Below are 21,633 nucleotides of genomic sequence, written 5' to 3'. Positions count from 1 at the left end.
ATGTGCTTCACCATGGTAAAATAGGTTAACGCATTAAATACAAATATTCAATAAATTATCACAATGATTGAATAAACTAAAACAGACCATATTGGGAGTCCATTTTTCATGGTCTTTAATGCAATTTATTTCATGTACACACGTGTATGTATTCCTTATTAGAACTAGGAAATTAGAATGTTTTCTCATATTCCTCCTATCCTAGCTGGTTCTAATGAAAGCAGGTCTTCCTGCACATGTTAGAACTCCCATCGAAGTCAATTGGAGTTAAGGTCTTGTTGTAGATCTCATTTATTCTAGTTGGAAAATGATGTTAGATTAGAATATATATACGATTGGCTCCCATTTTTTTTTTCTATGGGGAAAAAAGTAGGCCTTATTCGCATGCTTTCAGAAGTCTCACAGCCAAACACCAATGGCTAAAAGAATGCAACTAACGATTTGTCAAATGAACCAATGAGTCCATGTCAAATTAACTCTAAAATGCATTGAAAAATAAAAAAAAAACATTTTGGGAGGGTAGAGTGGCATTTATTTGTTAAGTGATGGGTTGTTTGGGAACTATTTGTAGTTCCCTTCAGATTTTTTTTTTTGAGAAAACAAAGCAAATACAAAAAAGCATTTCAGACATTCATGAAACCAGGCAAGCTTAATAATTATATACACAGATGCAGAGTAGATTTTTGTTGTGCTATAGAAATGAAAGCACAAGAGGTTGAAAAAATTAAAATTTGTCTGACACTTTTTTTTTTTTTAAGATGTACATAATTAATAAATATTCTACAAATATCCTCCTAGCCAGTCATATATATCTAAAGCCCTCATCAATGGCAAATGAAAGAAGTATAGTGATATAATAAAGAAATATCAAAATAGATCACCTGATTCCACAGTGGACATTTTTGGAGGAGTTTTCTCGTTTGAGTGTGGCACATCCCCCAAAGAGGCACCGGCTTGTTCCATAGCTGTAAGAGAACTGCACTCAATCGAGCCTTCTAGTGATTGGTCTATATTACGGTAAGCTTGATGTATTGCTTCAATGTCACTGTTTGTGTATGCATTGGATATGCCTGCAAAACAGTTTTTACCATTTACCATGATGTCAACATAAACTGCGACCAAACATTTCAGAATTTTACGATACTTGAATAAATTGAGCAGTAAATGTAAACAAACATATTATATTTTTTTACTGGCAGTATTACCTTGTAAAAGTATCATTATAAATGCAGTTGCTGTAGAAGATTGGGGAGCTTAGGGCCTATTTACACTTTTAATCAACATCATGGTATGATATTTATTAGTGTGTGTTTTTCTATATAAAATTGTGATAAACAGGATACACAGAATTATAAATAAATACTTAGGTAAAAAAATAGGATATTCAAAAGCATTTGAAAGAAAAGGCACTTAACATTTTAGTGCGTTATGCTCTAAAATGTTAAGTGCCTTTTCTTTCAAATGCTTTTGAATATCCTATACAGAATTACATGCATATTTCTAACATCTACAGTAGTCTCATTTTGCATTTTTTTGTTATTCTAAATGAATAGCATCCCTCTTTGCAATACAATTGTCTTCTGGTGACATCTAGAATTTACTTTTCACTGTTATATGTCATTTAGTAAACATCTAATTTGCTCAGCTACATCCACATCTAAACCAAATCATGAGGTTTATGAATCCTTTTATAGAATAACCATACTTGTGCACTCGGGTTCATACATTATTTAATGACATTTGCGTATTTTGTCAATTTGTACGAATCTCTGAAAAAGCTGCAAAGCCCCCCCCACGAAATGAAAGGAAGCAAAGCAAAAAGTTCAGAATTTTCATTCAAATTTCATGAACTCATTCATTTTCATTCCCTCACACTCTCTGAATGTCTCCCTTCCTTCTCCACTGATGGCTTCACATTTCTGCTTCTTTTCTATCATCTTTGTCATCTTTTTGTTGTTCTCTCTGTTTTTTTTGTCCGCTTCTCTGCGGACATTGCCTCCAGGTGAAATTCCACAAATATGATTGGGGATCGGGGAAGAGGTTGTCCCCAGAAACTCCCATCAAAGATAACCTCCCGTGAACGTCTGCAAAAATGGTGGCGCGCCAGGAGGTCATGTCCGGAAGACAGAATAGCAAGAAGATGAAGAAGATGACCTTTGCCAAGATGTTATCATTCTCCGGCAAATGTTAAGTAAAAAGGAATAAGTACAATACAGAGAAAAAAAGCAGTGGGGCTGCTTTACAGACACTGCCTATATAACCACAGGCAGCACTGATAATGTTCCCATCTGAACGGCTTTGTTCAATACATGCAGGTCAAGCAAACATCTGTCAGCTCAGGTGCATTTCTTTCTCAATTTTACCATTTCCGTCATCCACAAATCCACAGATGATGGGTATGCTATATAAAAATAGGCAAGTATGAACAAAACGTGTATTACTAGCATGTGTTGTTAAAATGTTGTACTTAAAAGGATATCTTGTGAAGCATTGAAGTGGATTGTGCATGAAGCTCTCATCACAGAATTCAGTTTGTGTGGCCATGTACGTGGAATTCTGTGACAGTGCACTTAACATACTTTAAGGGGAATTTGTATCTGTATCAATAAGCTTTGTGTCATATTTTATGTATAAGTTTTTTAGGAAATAAGCTGGCCCATGATACAGATGGAATTTCTTAGCCTACAACATATCAACTTGTTATATTTGATGATGATGAGTGCGCTTTAAATTGTGGTTTAACATACACAATAAAAGTCTTACATTTTGTTATTGCATTCTCTACAAAAAACCAAAGAGGCAAAATATAAATCAAAAGAGAATAGCATAAACAAATGAAACCTCCACATATGAGCAGTGCACATATTTTCCCAAATAGATGCTCCGATCTGGCACAGCTCTAAGCCTGATGCATTTCGCACATGAAAGGTTATTCAGAAGTGTTAATTAACACCACAAACCTGTCCCCAAGGCTTCATTAGTCACTTGTTGTGTGAGAGTTTCTGGTTCTGCTTGTTGCATAAGCTTCTGGGTGTCTATCGTAGAATCCAACGAGTCAAGCAGCATTACTAAAAGAAAGTGCAAATCACATGTCAATATGTCTTCACGTTGTCAATTTTAATTTAATTTCACAGCTTTTTCAGTTCAGTGGTCAAAGTAAGCCCACTATCTTTTCAAACATCACATTTTTCTCGATGTCAAACTGGCCGGTTACACCATCATCCATAGACATTATGATTTATTACAAGCTGCAATGTATAACCCTGTGGAGCAATGTTATGAAGGGGACCTTACCTTTAGCAAGCATTCCTCCTGTTTTTTCTTGAACCTGGAGAAATAGAACGCAAGCATTAATAAGCCATATGATCTATACAGAATACTAACATAAATTACGGACAGTAATCAGTTCCCTGATTTTTTTTCATTGTGAAAAGTGCAATACAAACAGAATTAGATTGTATTTGAATGGCTGTTCCCAACAGATATCATCAACAAACCTCAGCAACTGCCTGCATATTCACCTATTTTAAGAAATCATACATTTACAAAAATGTAGTACACGATTCAATCCTACTTGTTGTTACACTAATTGGGCTTTATTCACTAAAGGGAGAGTTGTCAGGACAGTTATGTTTTAGCATTTGACTTTACTATACATTATGATGGACCAACTCCTGTGAGTCCTTCATAATGTAGAATGAAGTCAAGAGCTTGGCTGGCCCTGTGTAATGTAAACCTAAATTTAAGAGGTTTCTTTAAACCTTACATACTGAATTATATATTATGCAGGGCCAGCTCTGCCATTCACACTGGAGCAACTTTCCAGTGCTGAGAAGTGAAGTGAGAAAGTTAAAACCACAACTCTCATGTCATCATCTCCCCCTTAGTAAGAAATCACCATTATGTTTTGCACATGTTTAAGAATTTGTGTAAACCTCTGACTGCTTCCTTTCTCCTGCACCAGCTAAAGAAAAGTGTCAGAAATCTTTTGAAAGCTGTCAAATGACTAGACGGGAAGCTAAAGTCAAAAATTAAAATGTGTCTACAGTTTACCATGACATTTTAAATGCATGACATCACCTCAGAAGAGAGAATGCATTTTATTTATGCTCTTACACCTTTATGATAGCTTTTTAAAACAACCTCTAGGTAGATACCAAAATGACTTTTTTCTTCTAACAGTGTTTGTAGATTGTAAATAACTGTTCATTTCACAGAACTTCACTCTAACCACCTAATGAAAATGTCTCAAGTGCTTAATAAATACAATTCCCATCATGAAATGTTTAGCTTCCTGTGCAGCTACAATAGGACGTTTCCTTTATGTTTTGACAGTAATATGTTTATAATATCAGAACTTATTGAGCATTTTATTTATTCAGAGATATACCATTTGTAAGTTAAATGCTACATTTCTGAAATCTGCATTTTAATTTGTTTCTATGTTAACTATTGCAAATGCCTGACTTTTGTCATGGTAAATATATTTCTGTATAGTGATAATTTACTAAGATAGTAACACATATATATACAACAGGTGCCAATGTTTATGAAACATTTGATTTTGTTTACTTGATTATCTATATTGGGTTTACTGCATGCATCTTCATTTGCTTGCTCATCTTTTCTCACTTTAGGACTTTTAACCTCAGCGTCTTCTTCAAAGTCTTCGCTGTAATTCCCTGAAGAAATATAATAAATTTATAACAAATAGAATAACATGCACAACACACACAGAGGAGTAAGGCATATAGAAACTTTATCTGAGGATGTTCAGCTGTCAGAAGCAGCCAGCTATATTAATATGAAGTAGAGCTGAAACAACGAATCGATAAAATCGATAATAATCGATAACGGAAATCATCGATAACGATTTCCGTTATCGATTAATCGAGTGATCAATTCGTTGTTGGAGCACTCGGCTCCTTTTACTTACCTCCGCGAGCGTTCCCCGCTTCTGCTACACGCTCTGCAGTCTCCGCCTTCTTTTAGCTACGTGACGGATGTGACGCGTTCCGGAGGTAAGTATTCTTCATGTCTATGTGCACGGATCGCACAGAGCCACTCGCACAGAGCGAATCGCTCTGTGCGAATGGAGCCACTCGCACAGAGCGGTTCGCTCTGTGCGAGTGGCTCCACTCGCACAGAGCGGTTCGCTCTGTGCGAGTGGCTCCATTCGCACAGAGCGGTTCGCTCTGTGCGAGTGGCTCCATTCGCACAGAGCGGTTCGTGAGTGTGGGTGCAGGGCAGAGTGGGGGTGGGGGTGCAGGGCAGAGTGGGGGTGGGGGTGCAGGGCAGGAGACTGGGTGCAGGGCAGAGTGGGGGTGGGGATGCAGGGTGTGAGTGTGGGTGCAGAGCAGAGTGGGAGACTGGGTGCAGGGCAGAGTGGGGGTGGGGATGCAGGGCAGGGTGTGAGTGTGGGTGCAGGGCAGAGTGGGTGCAGGGCAGAGTGTGAGTGTGGGGGCAGGGCAGAATGTGGGGGCAGGGCTGGGTGCAGGGCAGAGTTAGAGACTGGGTGCAGGGGCACAGTGCAAAGTGCTGGGTGCAAAGTGCCAGTGCTGGGTGCAAAGTGCCAGGGCTGGGTGCAAAGTGCTGGGTGCAAAGTGCCAGGGCTGGGTGCAAAGTGCAAAGTGCTGGTGCAAAGTGCTGAATGCTGGGTGCAAAGTGCTGGATGCAAAGTGCCAGGGCTGGGGCAAAGTGCTGGGTGCAAAGTGCTGGGTGCAAAGTGCCAGGGCTGGGTGCAAAGTGCTGGGTGCAAAGTGCTGGGTGCAAAGTGCTGGGTGCAAAGTGCAAAGTGCTGGGGCAAAGTTTCTTGAACAGTAATAGTCCACCTCTTTTCAGAATGTTTGGGGTTATTTTGTTTCATAAATATTGTGTTTGGGTTCTTGTACTTTGAAAATATTGTTTTTTATTACATCATAACAAAATAAGAATGTTAATGTAAATTTTAAGTTGTTTTTTAACATCCAGTTCATTAAATTCTTTTAAATAAACGAAAAATTTGCATATTGTTTTTTTTTATCCGATTAATCGATTAATCGAAAAAATAATCGGCCAACTAATCGATTATTAAAATAATCGTTAGTTGCAGCCCTAATATGAAGTAATATTTAAGTAACCCAAAAAAGACGGAAACACACAGATCATTGGTGTATTATCACTCACACCTAGTCCAAAAGGCAAGCACAATGTGGAAGTTTTCTTAAATGACAACATGATATATGGCAACAGACGTGCCAGTCTCTGTTAACCCCTTAAGGACAATGGGCGGTGCCTAAACCCATTGAAAACAATGCATTTTGAGCCCGTACATGTACGGGCTTTGTCATTAAGGGGTTAATTACATTAATAACTAATAATAATACAAAGAAGAAATGCCTTACATGTTTCACAGCACAAATGCTACTTCTTCAAGAGAAAATAGACCTTTTTTTGCAGATTCAGTAAGTGCTTTCTAAAATGGTTGAGTGCCTTTCTAGCAAGAACAGGTATTAAAGGTTGGAATTTAAGTTTACCGTTAGGTAATCTTGATCTAGGGAAAATAGGACTGAAAACAGGACTAAAAATTGAGAAGACTTAGGAGGCCTGGTTTTCAACTTCATTCCTGCTTGCACTTACTGATCCCATGCTCTTCAAGTCCCATGGAGAAAACTGTGACTATTATACATGTGATTTTACAGAAGAGGATTCTAAATGTCTTCCCATTTGTCTGTTTCTATGGGGATTTAGTGGTTCTATGTGCACTGGTACTATAATTAGTTTTTTTTCTAGTAGCTATTATTGGCATTTATATATATTCATAAATTCAATACAAGATTTTCAGGGGTCAGAAGTACGTCTGAAAACCCTTTTAATATCCTACTGTGTTACATATTTCAAGTAAGTAGATGTCAAGTGAGATACTTTTGTTAAGAAAAACACAGTAATTATGGAAAAAACAGTAATTTTACTCACCGTAAATTCTCTTTTCCCAAGTATAGTGGCAGTACCGTTGGGTTTGCTCTCTTCCCCGGGACAAACACTAAAAAAGATAGAAGGGGTTAAGCTCCACCCCCCCCTTACCCTATAACTGCACGTACCGGCGACCAGCAGTCAGTTAATAACAAGAGGACCAAAGGATGGAAAAACATTATCTTATAACGAAATTAGGGAGGGAAACCTGTACTGCCACTATACTTGGGAAAAGAGAATTTACGGTGAGTAAAATTACTGTTTTTCCCGGCGTATAGTGGCAGTACCGTTGGGATATAGCAAGATCCCCCCCAAAAAGGGAGGGAGTTAGATCTTAACAGCGTGCAGGACTTGACGTCCAAACTCAGCTGCCGAAGCAGAGGAAATGTCCAGTCTGTAATGTTTAATGAAAGTGTTCCATGAGGATCACGCTGCTGCTTCACAAATCTCCTCCGGAGAGACTGAAGACCTGGAGGCCCAAGAGACAGAGAAGGATCGTGTGGAGTGAGCCTTAATCGGAGGAGGAATAGTCGCACCACAGGAGTCATATGCCAGCCGGATGGCATGGGAGCCATCTGGCCAGGGTAGATTTAGATACAGCTTGACCTGAAGATCTTACATGGAACTAAAGGAACAGATGGTCAGATGAGCGAAATGGAAGCGGTACGCCCCAAATATATGGTAAGAGCTCTCTTAACATCTAGACAGTGCCAGTCACTTTCTTCTGGTGTCATAGGGTTTGGAGAAAACGTTGGCAGGACTATAGGTTGGCTAATATTAGCTTGAGATAAGACTTTAGGCAGGAATGACGGTCTAGGATACATAAGTACGTCGTCCTGATGAAAGATGAGAAAAAACCTTTTGAGGCTGAGAGAGCCTGGAGTTCCTCAATCCGTCGTACCGATGTGACAGCTACTAAAAATGCTGTCTTCAGGGAGAGGAATATAAGTGAAACCTCTTGGAGAGGCTCAAACGGAGTCGAGCATAGAGCCTTGAGCAGAACGGTAAGATCTCACGGTGGAAAAAACGATGTAACAGGAGGTCTCTAATTGTGATGGCCTTAAAAAAATCTCCGAATGAAATGATCCGACGCCAGATTGAGTAGCAGAAAATGACGAAGAGCAGACATCTGCCGTTTAAAATGTTGCAACCTTGAGGCCCGCTTTAAATCCCACATGTAAAACACGCAGAATGACCGGAATGGGTGGAGGAGAAGACTGCAGACCTTGAAACTGACACCATTCAAGAAATTTCCTCCAGGTTCTTAGATAAAATCTTGATGTAGAGAGATTTACTGACCCCAAGAGGAGAGTAGTCATAACTGAGTCTATACCTTGATATTTCATGATCAGCCTTGCAGCAACTAAGCCGTCAATCTGAACATTTGAAGGATGTGGAGTGGAATTCCCTTTGTCTCCAAAACGTCTGCGGACAACGGAAGGTCCCCATATGTTACCGAAAGCTGGCAAAGGTGGGAAAACCAGCTCCGGTTTGGCCAGAACGGGATAACTGCCAGTACTCTTGCCTTGTCCATCTTGACTTTGAGCAAGACTCGAGACATCATAGACACCGGAGGAAAGATGTATGCCAGGTTGAATCGCCACTTGATCTCCAGACCATCCAAAAAAAAAAAAAAATGGAGGGAAAACCATTCTGTATAGAGAGGCAAAAAGAGGGACTTTCCGATTCAGTCTTGTCGCCATGAGATCCACTTCCGGCAGGTCTACTATTGCCACCAACCCTTGAAAAATAGGCGGATGAAGGGACCAATCTGCTTGAGAACATCTGTTTCTGCCAGTACCTTGTTCTGACTTCTGATGTGGACCGCCGAGATAGCTTCTAGATTTTCATGTGCCCATAGCATGATTTTTGTGCATAAACTTTGGAGACTGGTTACTCTCATACCTCCTTGTCTGTTAATATAGGCTAGTGTTGTGGCGTTGTCGGATTGAATCTTCACTGGGATGCTCAATATCCATGGTTTGAAGAGTACTTAAGCCTTGAAGACGGCATTTAGTTCCCTGAAGTTTGTCGATTGACGCGCTTCCCGCACTGACCACTTCCCTTGTGCTGTGTGAAATTGGAAATGAGCTCCCCAACCAGTCTGGGATGCGTCCATGGTAACTATCAGCCACTGCTTGGGCTGGAAGGACAGTCCGCTTGTCAAATTTCTTTTGACCTTCCACCACTCTAGTCGTTGAAGTACATCCTGAGATATCAGAATGTACTTGTCTAGATCCTCGTCGGTCCCGGACCAGTGTGACAGAACGTGCCATAGCAGAGGCCTCATTCTTGCCTGTGCCCAGGCTATCGCCGGCATGGTGGAAGTCATAACTCCCAAACTGCTCATTACCCTTCTGATAGAGCAGAGAGGATACGCTTGTAGCTCGGCGACACTTAGCCGAATGCGTATGGCCTTGAGCATTGGAAGATAGAGGCGTAGAGATCTTGAGTTTACCTGAAACACCAGAAACTTGATCTCTGTGGGCGGGTTAAGCGTGAATTGGCTACATTCAGAAGCCAGTCGTGTTCTTTGAGAAGAGTGATCATCACTTGAAGAGCTGTTAAAAGTTGTGCAGCGGATGAAGCTTTTATCAGCCAGTCGTCCAGATATGGAACCACAGCTATTCCCCTCAATCTCAGTTCTGTCGCCAACGGAGTGAGAATCTTGGTGAAGACTCTTGGAGCAATTGATAGGCCGAAGGGTAGCGCCTTGAACCGAAAATGATGGAAACCTTTGCTTGTCTTCACTGCAAATCTCAGAAATCTCCTTGACTCTACTGCTATTGGCACCTGCAGGTAAGCGTCCTGTAGGTCTAGGGAAGCCACATAATCCTCTCTCTGAATCATTTGAGTAACCGAAGAGATGGTTTCCACACGGAAGTGTTGATATGGAATATATTGGTTGATGGACTTCAGATCCGGTACAGGATGAAGAGTGCCCCGGTATGGGACCAGGAACCTGTATCTTTGAAACGTATTCTATAACTCCCTGCTCGAGGAGTGTAGATGCTGCTATAATAAACGCTGCATACTTGTTCAACGCTGGGTAAGAGGATACTAGGAAACAATTGCGTGGAGACCTGCAAAATTTTATGGTGTAGCCTTCTGATATAATCTGACGGATCCATGGGTTGCTGGTAGTCTGAAGGCGACCTCCCACTTTGACAGAACCGTCTTGCCCTATCTTGTCTAGCTGTTAAGGGTAAAATCTGGAATCTTTATTTTTCTGAAAGAAAGATCTATCCTACGGTGAGGATCACGCTGCCGTGGAATATCTCTGCCTATAATAGGGATACCTGCGGATCCATGTAGGCTAGACATCAAGAATTCATTACAAAGCTTCAAATTCTCCAAAAGTTGTGAAAAAGATCCTTATCTGCATCCTCCAGAATGTGGTCTTCCAATTTCTGGAGCCATAAGCCTTGAGCTCTCGCTACTGCTGCTCCAGCTGATGTTGCTTTGCTTTGATGACCTTGGAAGATTCTTCTATTAGCGGTCTCTGCTCCTATGTCCATGGTATCTTTTAGGCCGGAAACCTCTCCGATCGGCAACGTAGTTTTCTTAGACAACTGAGCAATCTGGACATCACCCTTAGGAAGCTCTCCCCACATGATGTCATCTTAAAGCTTGAAAATATGTTTAACAGTGTCTAGAAACAAACACACATCACTTGGATGTTTCCACTCACGCCATGCAAATTCCATTAGGTGAGGCAACATTGGAAAACCCTTTTTCTTAGCTTCTGGATTCAACCATATCTGGTTACTCCTGTAACAAATTTCCCCAGTTTTTGCGAAGGAAAAACCGGATTCCGACTCTGAACCTTCAGAACTGGACACATCCATAGATGAACGCGAACATTCCCCAGATGACAACTCTGATGTGGATGAACTTCGCTTGTCGTGCACCCTTGGTTAGGCAGCCTCCTTAAATGCTTGAAATGTTTGAGACAAATTATCCTGGAACCAGGATAGAAAGGACAGCATATCCTTCTGTTTCTCTTTTGCCCGGATATCTGCACCTGTAGCCGTTTGGGAGAGGAGTTACATTCAAGGCAAGCCAACTGTTTAGACATGCATGAAGCCTTTTAGGGAGGAGCCGAAGGCATTTTATCCTTCTCTGGAGATGAAGGTTAACATATTTTTTGGCGTATCAATAAAAAGATCACCAAAAACCGTGTGGGGGGTTCAGACAACACGGAAACCTGTCCTGACACACACTCTTGTGGTCAGACAGGTTTGCACAGCATAAAATAGGCAGCCAATTTTGAATTTGGCGCCAAAATCGGATGATCCGAGCCGCGCATGCGCTGTAGCACGGCCGGATCATCAGTGGAACGCATAGCCACCCGGGCGTGCGTTCCACTGTACTGCGCATGCTCCTCCCCTGCTTGAAACAAATCACCGCTACAGATTCACTCTGTAACGCGGTGCTGCAAAGATCAGCCGAGCTCCCACCTGGGGAGCGAACGGACTTGCAGGAACCCCCTTTCGCCGGACACAACCCGTGTGCCGGCCGATCCGGATCCAAGCTGCCGAGGCAGAAGAATGGAGCAGAATCCCCAGTGCTCGTCCCTGCGGGACAAAAAAGAACTGACTGCTGGTCGCCGGTACGTGCAGTTATAGGGTAAGGGGGGGGTGGAGCTTAACCCCTTCTATCTTTTTTAGTGTTTGTCCCGGGGAAGAGAGCAAACCCAACGGTACTGCCACTATACGCCGGGAAAATTAATGTTGCTTGGCAAGGCTGGTGAAACTACTAGAATTTAAGTCACGAGTTGATAGTTTTGAAGTTTCTGTAACCAATGCGCACACCAAACATTGTCTATTCTATCTACACAGATGATCAATAACATTAATTACCAATATGAAATGCATATTTTTACTCCCTAGATTTACTTCAATGTCACCAACCAAAAAACTGTTTAGAATAACTCATATCTGGTACAGTACCATTAAAAATGAAATGTTGGTATGAATTTAATGTATCGGTTTGTCTTAGTCTGTCAATTCTAGTCTTGTTATACCCCTTGAACATATGTATTGTATTAAGCGCCGAGTAAATTGCTGGTGCTATAGTAACGAAAGATAAGAATAATTTCATTTTATTTTGATTCATAATGTGTAATTACTTGTATTCAGTCTATTTACTAAATGCTTCATTTAATGCTTAAGACTGCATCCTGTGATTTTGGCATATTTAAGGGACCGCCACCTCCTTCTTCCTACTACTAATCCCTGTCGCTATACAACCCAGCACCCTGATAGTTTTTACACTTTACAATTCTTTACAACTCTGCTTACCTTTTAGTCATCAGAAATAATTACTCCTAAGGCCCTCTCTTCCATTGTCACTGATAGAACAGTGTCCCCAATGCTATATTCTTCCTTGGGATTTTTTACATTTATCAACATTAAACTCCAGTTGCCACACTCATGACCAGCCTTTTAATTTACTTAAATCATTTGCCATTTGACTTGTTACACTCACAAAGTCTACCATGTTGCAAAAAATCGTCTGCAAAAAAGACATACCTTACCATTAAGACTTTCTTTAATATCACTTATATGGAGTACCACAGTGGTTTCCTTTTTCTTTTGCTAACAAGTTTAATACAGCATTCTGTTGCCTTTAGCAGAAAATGTATCAAATAACTCCATTTCTCATGACTCAATATAAAGATGTCCAGACCATCAAATGCTTGCCTACAAATCATTTTTCAAAATGCCCCTTTCTAAAATGTAAAACTATTTTTTTAGTGTGTCGCGATGAAACATTTATCCTTATATTAAACCACACTGATTGAAGATCACTGGAGTCCAAATACAGTGACATCCAAAATCTCCAAAGTCTCCATTTGTAAATACTAAATCCAGCAAAGTATCCTTCCTTGTTGGTTTCTCTCCCAATTATCTACTCCTGGCTGACCCGGTTGTTTGTTTTTTCCAATCTACATCAGAAAGATTAAAGTTCCCCATAGTGATAACCATACCTTTCATTGACATCTTAGACAATGAAATACCAGATGGCCAAGCTCCTCTGTGTGTCCACCAATACAAGCAAACCCTTTGTTACCAAGTTCTAAACTTACTCAAACTGTCTCTAGGTTGTCTTTATTACTTTGTATAAGATTAATCTATACACTATTTTTTTTAAACAAAGAACCCTTCCTCCTTGATTTTCCTCATTGTACATGTCTCAGTAAAATCCATTTTATCAATGGATCTTAGTCACACATTATGGTTTTAGCTTTTTATGTAATCAATGTTGATCCCATCATTTCTTTCCCAACTTCCCAAAGCTAAGCTCTGCCCTGAACCTACACTTGCTATCCCTTTAATGCTATCTTCGCCCCCCCCACTCTAGTTTAAAATCTCCTCCACCCCACTACCCATCTTTACCCCAGTACAGCAGCCCCCACATCAATGAGGTGCATCCCATCCCTGCTACAGAGTCTGTAGCTGACTGCAAACTCTACCCAGTTCCCTAAACAAATCCTTCATTCCTGCACCACTTTCACAGGTGATATTCCTGAAAACATTACTTTGGACATATCAGCATGGACTACGATCGCTGGATCATCACCAGCCATATAACCCACACTGTAAATATTTCTGGAAAGTAAAAGTCCTAGGATATTTCACTGGGAGCCTTTAGGCTCTTTTCATGCATACATTTCTTCTTATTCAGTCTTATTGTGTTTTTTTTATGTATAGGTTAGCATGTTTTGAACTGGTTATGCACAAGTGTACAACAAAGTCACCAAAATGTATTTGGCTGCCCCTCCTAATTGCAAGAAAACCCCACTGTAAAGGTTTTTGTATAGATTTAGAAATGTACAGGGCACACTACGTGACACGATCATTTTACTACCAGATAGCACACAGCATAGGGCAGGCACACAGAAAATAAAAAGTTAATTGAAGAGAGACAGTCCCTGCAACAGGAAGTGGTGTACACAGATGCGCACATTGCTACTTTAATCCTAACGTTCCATGCAGTCATGAAAATATGTGCCAGAAAACCTATCATGATGACGTGAATCATCATGGAGGTTTTAGGGGTTACACTACTGTATTTAATACTCAAAAAATATCTCCCTAGTTATATATTTTAAAACAAAACACACTGATACACATTTAGACATTGTGGTAAAGAAAGAGAAGGGAGTATTATTGTAAGCGAGCTTACAATCTACAACTAGGTTTGTACCTGACAGATCTTTGCTTTCAATCATGTTTTTCTTTTGTTCTGATTTTGGTTTCTCATTATTGCTAAAAAGAAAAAACACAGATGCATATCTCACGTTATTGGTGAATGATTGTTCCATACAAGAGCTTATCTCTTTTTTCATATAATTTTGAAAATGCTAAAAGTAAAAGGTTTCAATTCACTTCCCTGAGATAAAACCAAAAACCAAACCACACAGAGTAATTTATTTACCAATGGAAATAATGATGTTACTTAGGGACTTAAGACCTTAGGGATAAACTATATAATCATGCCCGCAGTGCGGAGGGCACAGTGGACAGGATGATCATTCTTACATGAGGGTACCAAGCATTCTCATTTTAACTGCCTTTGCAGCTTTAACTTTTATACAAACGTCCATCACAACTATTTCTACCTTACTTAAAGTTTGGCCCTGACTTTTGTTTATGCTCATTGCAAAACTTAAATGTACTGGTTGCTTTCATTTCTAAATGAGGGTGTGACATTGGCTATCAATCAATTATACTGAACAGTGTATTTTACTTTGAAGGTAAGTGGGAGTTTTGCCTTCAATTTAGTTTTTAAAAGCCATTAATGCTGTTGACCCTTTTCATATTTTAATTTTAACCATTTTAACCATATTAGATACATTACCCATAGTTAATACTTTACCATATTACAGCTGTAAACTGGGATGAGTCAGTAGAATCCAGTTCCTTATTTAATTTAGAATAATCAATGGTAGATGAAGCTCCTTTTTCGAGTTTGGCAAAAAACCTCTCTTTTTCTTCCTGTTCTTCTAAAGTGTCAAGTCCAATCCCAGGAAGAACAGGATTTGGGCCAGATGCCACCACTGAATCTATATTACAAATAATATGTTGTAGTACATATGATGTGAAAACCTAAATAATATATGGTTACCCCTATAGACATCACATGAGTAATTTACGCTTTATAAACCTAACTGCTTTGTGCCTAGACCTACAAACATTTATCATTGTTTCTAGTCAAAAATTTGAGTAATGGTATATTAACCAATTCTAAAGTTGGTCCTTGTTAGCATGACAAAGTTATTTTGTCATGGGTAGATTTTGTCTTTTTTTTTAAATCAACCAGAGCTAAAAGGGAGAGATTTATTCGCTTTCATACCATCAACATCCAGGCTGTCCCTATCGATTGATTCACATACTGGGTCCTGTGTTGAGCTCTGCATTTTTAAGTGTTCGTCATCATCTTCTTCCTCTTCTCTGATGGGCTGGGATGTCCTTTGTGATTTCAGAAAGCTTCGGTTTGTCAGAGTTGAATCTAAAAGATATTATAGGTTTCAGAATTATTGTATGGAAAAAATAATTAAGTATGATTTGTCAATTAATTGCCATAGCTGTTGCTCCAATGGTCCACTAGGGCCCCCCACTGTTGTAAAACATTTAAATTTAATATGGGCACAACGGGCATTCTTGGTGGACAATTCCAACACGCCTTCTATCATGTCATACCACTAAACCATTTTACAAATTGAAGAAAGAGTAGGTGAATCTACCGACAAGGACGTGGCCTTCCAAATTACTTTTTCATATTTTTTTCCCATTGATTCTATCAAATTTGATAAAATTCAAATACATCTAAAATGTCCTTGAGAATATTTTCTAAATCAGACATGACAAAGGCATACATTATCCAGCAGCCCACTGAATAGTTTTAGGAAGCATAGCTGTTCCACCTCGACGTGCAGAGCGTAAACCTTGAGCAGAGTTTGATGTACACCAAACGAAGAGAGACACATTTAGAACCACAGTGGCGTTTTTCACCCACCAACCAGCTACCTCTCGGGTTGATCCCTTGGGTTCGAGCGACACGCAAGACTTACTGATGATCCACTTGGAACCTCAATCGCCTCCCACAATCTGGAAGTTGGATAATGGTGGGATAGTTGGTCAAGCCAAAAACTCAGGTCAGGAGACATTTTGTAATAAATGCTAAAGCCAAGGTCAGGATGCTACAAATCAGAGTCTCAGAAAACAAGCAGGATCACAAAAGGAACTACATTATCAACAGTGCACTGGTACTAGACACAGGCAGGACCATCCAATGGCAAAGGTTGACTGTGTGTGCTGCTATTTAAGGACCTAAAACAAGAAGCAGCTCTAGCAAGAAGCCTTTTCATATGACAGATGCAGAAGTCTCCTGTGGCGTGTCAGCAGTATCCAGGCCTTCAGGAACCGTGGCAATAGCTACCTGGCATTTACTGTATTTTCCCATGTATAAGACGCACCTTTTTTCGAAAAATTTGGGGTCTAAAAACTGGGTGGGTCCTGCTGCTTACCTCTTATCTCTGCGACACAGGAACCCAGTGGAGTCACGTGAATGTACATCACATCACATGACTCCGCTCAGTTCCTGTTCGAGCAACGCAGAGGGAAACAGCAGTCCCACAGAAGTCTGCGAGACGCACCAGAAGATCTGCAGTTCAGGTAAGAGTGGGGGAGTAAATGAATGAATATATATGTGTGTGTGTGTGTGTGATAGCATGGATGCGTGTGTAGGGGGCACAGGGAGGCTGAAAGTGATGTGCATATACTGGCTGCCTGAGCATGATAGGAGTGTGATTGCTAACAATTGCTAGCAGCTATCAATCACACTCATATCATGCCCAGGCAGCCAGTACAATAACCCTATGCAATATATATTTTTCCAAATTTAAGGTGCATCTTATACATGGGAGCGTCTTATACTTAGGTATTTAGTATTTAGCGTGGAATAGAATCCCATTTTATTAATAAAGACCAATCAGATTCTGCAGGACTATTACAATAGGGGAAAGTGAAAATAAACAACTGCATTAAATGTATAATAATGTAAATTAAACACTGCAAAGCGCATTCATCACAGCCCATTCATGCTCAATGAATTCCCGCTACATGGCATGGCACATGAAATACCAGAACATGTGTAAACCTTTTCAATGTTATTAGGGAACATTCATAAATAAATGAAAGTGTCACAAACCTGGAATAACCTCCCTATGCTTTTTTTAACTTAATGTTTCATTTTGTTAAATAATCTACATTTTCATTATACCACGCATTTCAAAGGTGGCTGTATGTGTTGGCACTACAGCAATTTCTATTTTTGTTTCTCCTTTCTGCTATCTCTCAATTAAACCAAACATGATAAGAATGAAGCCGTCACGTTTGGACCTAATTCAAGTTAATTATTGAGTGTGATAGTCAGGGGTTAAACAGGGGTTAAAATACACATCTCTGTCTAAACCAAATCCAAGCACTTCTGAACTGTACATTGCAGGAAACAAATAAAACAGGAATCGAGAAGAATCAGAGTGCATTTTTCTCTAATGTGGATACTTCTAAAACAGGGGTGGGAAACTTTTTTTCTGCCAAGGGCCAATTGGATATTTATAACATCATTCGCGGGCCATAAGAAATTATCAACTTAAAAATTACCCCACACTGTATATTTATCCCACCACCCAGCCACCTTTAGTATTCATTTATGTGATGCCCCCAAGCAGCACCACCTTGTGAATATATGCCCCAAACCCTTGCATATTGCCCCCAGCCAGCCCCCCCGCCATTAGTATCATGTCAGCCGTGGCACCCAGATCGCATCAAAGGACCTGCCTAGCACCCAGACTGGAAGCATAGGACTTGCCTCCTTGTGGCATCTTTGCCTCAAGCAGCCTCCCTGTACCATCCTTGCCTCAAACAGCCTCCCTGTGTCATGCTTCCCCCCACTTACACATCCATGCTATCACACACATTAATGCACTAATTCACAAATATTAATTCACTCATTAACAGATATTCATTCCCTCAATCACGCATACTTGTTCATATACCCACACCTTACCTGAACTGCAGATCTCTCTGTGCTGCTCGCAGACAGGCCTGCTGCTTCCACTCTGTGCGAGCAACTTCTGTTTTACTGCCCAGGGGAATGCATTAGGGTCATGTGATGTAACCTAACGTGACTCCGCTGGGTTTTAGCATCCCCCTTGCGGCTGCTGCCCCTTTTGCCCCGCAGGCCAGACCAAAATACGTCCCCCACCCCTGTTCTAAAATAACAGATTTTATAAATCCAGAATATGTTCCACATTAAAACAATACCAGATCAATTACCATCAGGGCTTTCTGAGCTGTCTGAGGTGCTTGGATCGTCTTGTGGGTGTAAACACTGTGAGCTTTTTGATCTGTGATAGCTGTCCAGTTCCTGGAACTTACCGAGTACCCTGCTGAGAGATTTACTAGTCTTTTTTTCTACTACATTGGGTTAGGTTGAGAAGGAGGGAGGAATAATGGAAAAGGTGCAAGCAAGAAAAAAAAAGACTATTATATATGTGTGTACATATTATATAGAAAATGGACTGCAAACACCCTGTTCAAAAGTTTGGGGTTGCTTCCGGGAAAACAAGAACATCTCCAGCAGCTAACATAATTGCAAAATGGTTTTCTAAATGACCAATTAGCATTTAAATTGAAACTTGAATAAACTACTGAACGTGCCATTGGAACAAAGGAGGGATGGTTGTTGATAAAGGGTCTTTGTAAACCTATGAAGATATTCTATAAATAAATCATCTGTTTCCAGCTACAATAGTCATTTACAACCTTAACAATTTCTATACTGTATTTATGATCCCTTTTATGTTATTTTAATGGACATTTCTAAGTGGACGCAAACTTATGAACCGTGGTGTGTTTATAAAATATACACTTTATGGACAAAAATATTGGGATATCTGACCATTTTGGACAATGCTATACTTCCAACTTTGTGGGCATGGCTTTGGGAAGGCCTTTTCCTATTCCAGCATGAGTGTGCCCTAGTTCACAAAGCAAAGTCCATAAAGACACCGTTAGATGAGTTTGGTGTGGAAGAACTTGACTGGCCTGCACAGAGCCCTGGTCTCAACCTCATCTAATACCTTTGGGATGAACTGGAATGGAGATTGCAAGCCAGGCCTTCTTGTCCAGACATCAGTGCCTGACCTTACAAATGCTCTACTGGGTGAATGGGCAAAAGTTCCCACAGACACATTCCAAAATCTTGTGTAAAGCCTTCCCAGAAGAGTGGAAGCCGTTATAGCTGCAAAAGTGTGTGTGTGTGTGTGTGTGTGTGTGTGTGTGTGTGTGTGTGTGTGTGTGTGGGGTTCAACTACCGTACTTATTAATGTCTATGCATTTAGAGTGTAATGGTCAGGTGTCCCAGTACGTTTATCCATTAAGTGTATATATCACCAATCATTTACATAATGCTTTACTTATTTCAATGGGTGTGATATCAGATCCACGAGTGCTGAAATATATGTTTTCTTGTTTAGCTACCAAATGGAGTAGGTTAGTAATATTAAACATACCGTATTTTTAAGTAGTTCCACTGGTATATGGAAATTGTCATTAGTATATACAAGCTTTATACCTAACTTTTAACACATTGGGAAAAAGCTATCTAGTGGGATAAAACTACATATTTTCACAAAGAGGTCATATACCCGGATAACAGCTTGTAAGTATCTTCCCACCATCCCCTTCTGAGTAAGCACTAGCAACTGAAGCAGTAATTTGTTGCTTCTTCGGTTTTATATATCTTGGATGAGGATCTTAAAGAAGAAGAGAGAGAACATCACTGAACAAAAGAATTTTGAAGGAGACTCAAAGATTAGTGCATGGCTTTGTATATATTAAGGAAAGTAGCAAATTGTTATTTCAATAAAGAATAATAAAACACTGAAATCCAGCAGAGAGAGCAAATCAGCTCTATAAATGTTAACAGTATTATTCGCAGATCCATTAGTTTTAAAGAAAAAGCTGGAAAATATTTAAACAGATTCATAGAGGAAGGAAATATATGTATATGATATTAAAATAAACTATTTTATATTGTGTTTATAGTTTTATTTGTTTGCTGGACAACATGTTCCATTATAGAAGTAATGTGCGGGGGATGTAATAGGAGTGAATGAGCATACACACAAGAAGGGAACGTTTATTTAGCAGTCTGATTCCACAGGCATCAGCACCCAGCACTTATGAGATGATAGGATGACACTTCAGCCATTTTTTTTCTAACCTGCTCATAAGTGCTGGGCAGTCTAAGGGTTAAACCATTACCCAAGAGTTGTCAAAATGTCACTATGACATCAACTCTTAACAACTTGTCACAATGGTTGATTAAATTCATGCGATTTAAGATTGCAAGATATCTAATATAAGTATAATTAAGTCCCAGATATTCCAATTACCTTGGATTAGAGAAAATGTACCTGACACTGTGATGTTTAAGGGCCAATTATGAGCTACTTACAATTCAACCACACAGCTGAGTTTAGCCGTGCAGGTCACTACAACACAACTATGTTGCTCTTTGGCTACATAAAAGGAGAGAAATACCAATTTCCTCTTGGTTATCTCTTTTGTCAAGAAAGATCACTAAGGTTATTTTACAGTTGGTAATGAATTACCAAAGAGGCCATTTACTTATAACACATTAGAGCAATCTGGAAACTGCTAATGACTTTACAAATGACAGATGTATGTGAAGGAAATAATGGCAAGTAATTGAGAATGTAATGTGCATGGCTAAAAAGCCATCTTTGCAGCTCTTATAAAGACTTCATAAAGTGAAGCCAATGTAGTAATGACACCACACTTAACCCAATTAAAAAAAACAAACAAAACACAATCCATAGAGGATTCAATTGACATAAAATGGCACATAGATGTAAGAGCTATGGCAGACTCATTATCATTTTGAGCTATATCTCAATGTTTAGCATTCTTAGTATAGTGCCACGGGGAGTTGTGTTTGGAGTTTAATAGTGAGCTTCTTGTGTAAGAATAGTTGAGTTTTCCTTGGATAATGCATAGATAGTGTGGGATATTTCTTAAAAAGCTCCCCACAGATTTATGCATTTTTAAGGCCCAGCTCAGCACTGTTAAGAGTTAATAGTTGCATTTCTGATTTACTTTATATTGTATTAAATAGTCATTTTCATAAAAATAATTTAGATATAATTTTTCAGGTAAATAACTACATAAGTCATATAATTTGCATTAGGTCTATTAGGTGCATATCAAAAAAAAAAAAAAGACAAGTTCAACAACTCTGTTTCTTGCCCTGAGACTATTAAGTAGGAACAGTTCAAAGCTATGATGGACACCTCTCTAAGACTTTGATGTCTGCCAAGTACAGCATCTTGGACACTATTACAAAGTCATTGTCCATGGCTTTTTCTCAACTTAAAATTTGAGTATTATGTCAGACCCTCAAATAGTATGTGGTCCCTTGCCTCCCCCAGCCTAAAAGCAGCCGCATTCCTGGTCTAAAGTTTCACACACATCTCGTTTGGTACACCCAAGATCATCTGATTGGCTGCCTATAGATCATGTGGGAAAGAACACTGACCAGTCCTTAAATATGTGTCAAGACAAATTATTGGACATTATTGGTTGG

The 21,633-nt window shown here is 39.8% G+C and overlaps 1 protein-coding gene across 2 annotated transcripts in view; it reads right to left on the bottom strand.

Annotated features, from left to right (window-relative positions):
• The window catches only part of CEP162 (centrosomal protein 162), a 55,576-nt gene that overhangs the window by 25,949 nt on the left and 7,994 nt on the right, over positions 1-21,633 (bottom strand). Inside the window, exons 4-10 of one of the 2 annotated variants that reach the window (XM_053461341.1) lie at positions 15,313-15,468; positions 14,836-15,022; positions 14,164-14,225; positions 4,573-4,682; positions 3,295-3,328; positions 2,961-3,068; positions 882-1,070 (exon numbers count right to left, since the gene is read on the bottom strand). In XM_053461341.1, the coding sequence (XP_053317316.1) occupies positions 882-1,070; positions 2,961-3,068; positions 3,295-3,328; positions 4,573-4,682; positions 14,164-14,225; positions 14,836-15,022; positions 15,313-15,468 (846 nt within the window). The remainder of the gene's footprint in view (positions 1-881; positions 1,071-2,960; positions 3,069-3,294; positions 3,329-4,572; positions 4,683-14,163; positions 14,226-14,835; positions 15,023-15,312; positions 15,469-21,633) is intronic. The other variant, XM_053461344.1, reaches the window with a different exon arrangement.

This window comes from Spea bombifrons, chromosome 3 (genome assembly GCF_027358695.1).
Source record: "Spea bombifrons isolate aSpeBom1 chromosome 3, aSpeBom1.2.pri, whole genome shotgun sequence".
Taxonomy (NCBI): domain Eukaryota; kingdom Metazoa; phylum Chordata; class Amphibia; order Anura; family Pelobatidae; genus Spea; species Spea bombifrons.
Note: the sequence above shows the minus strand (reverse complement) of the source record. Positions and strands in the feature narration are given on the sequence as shown.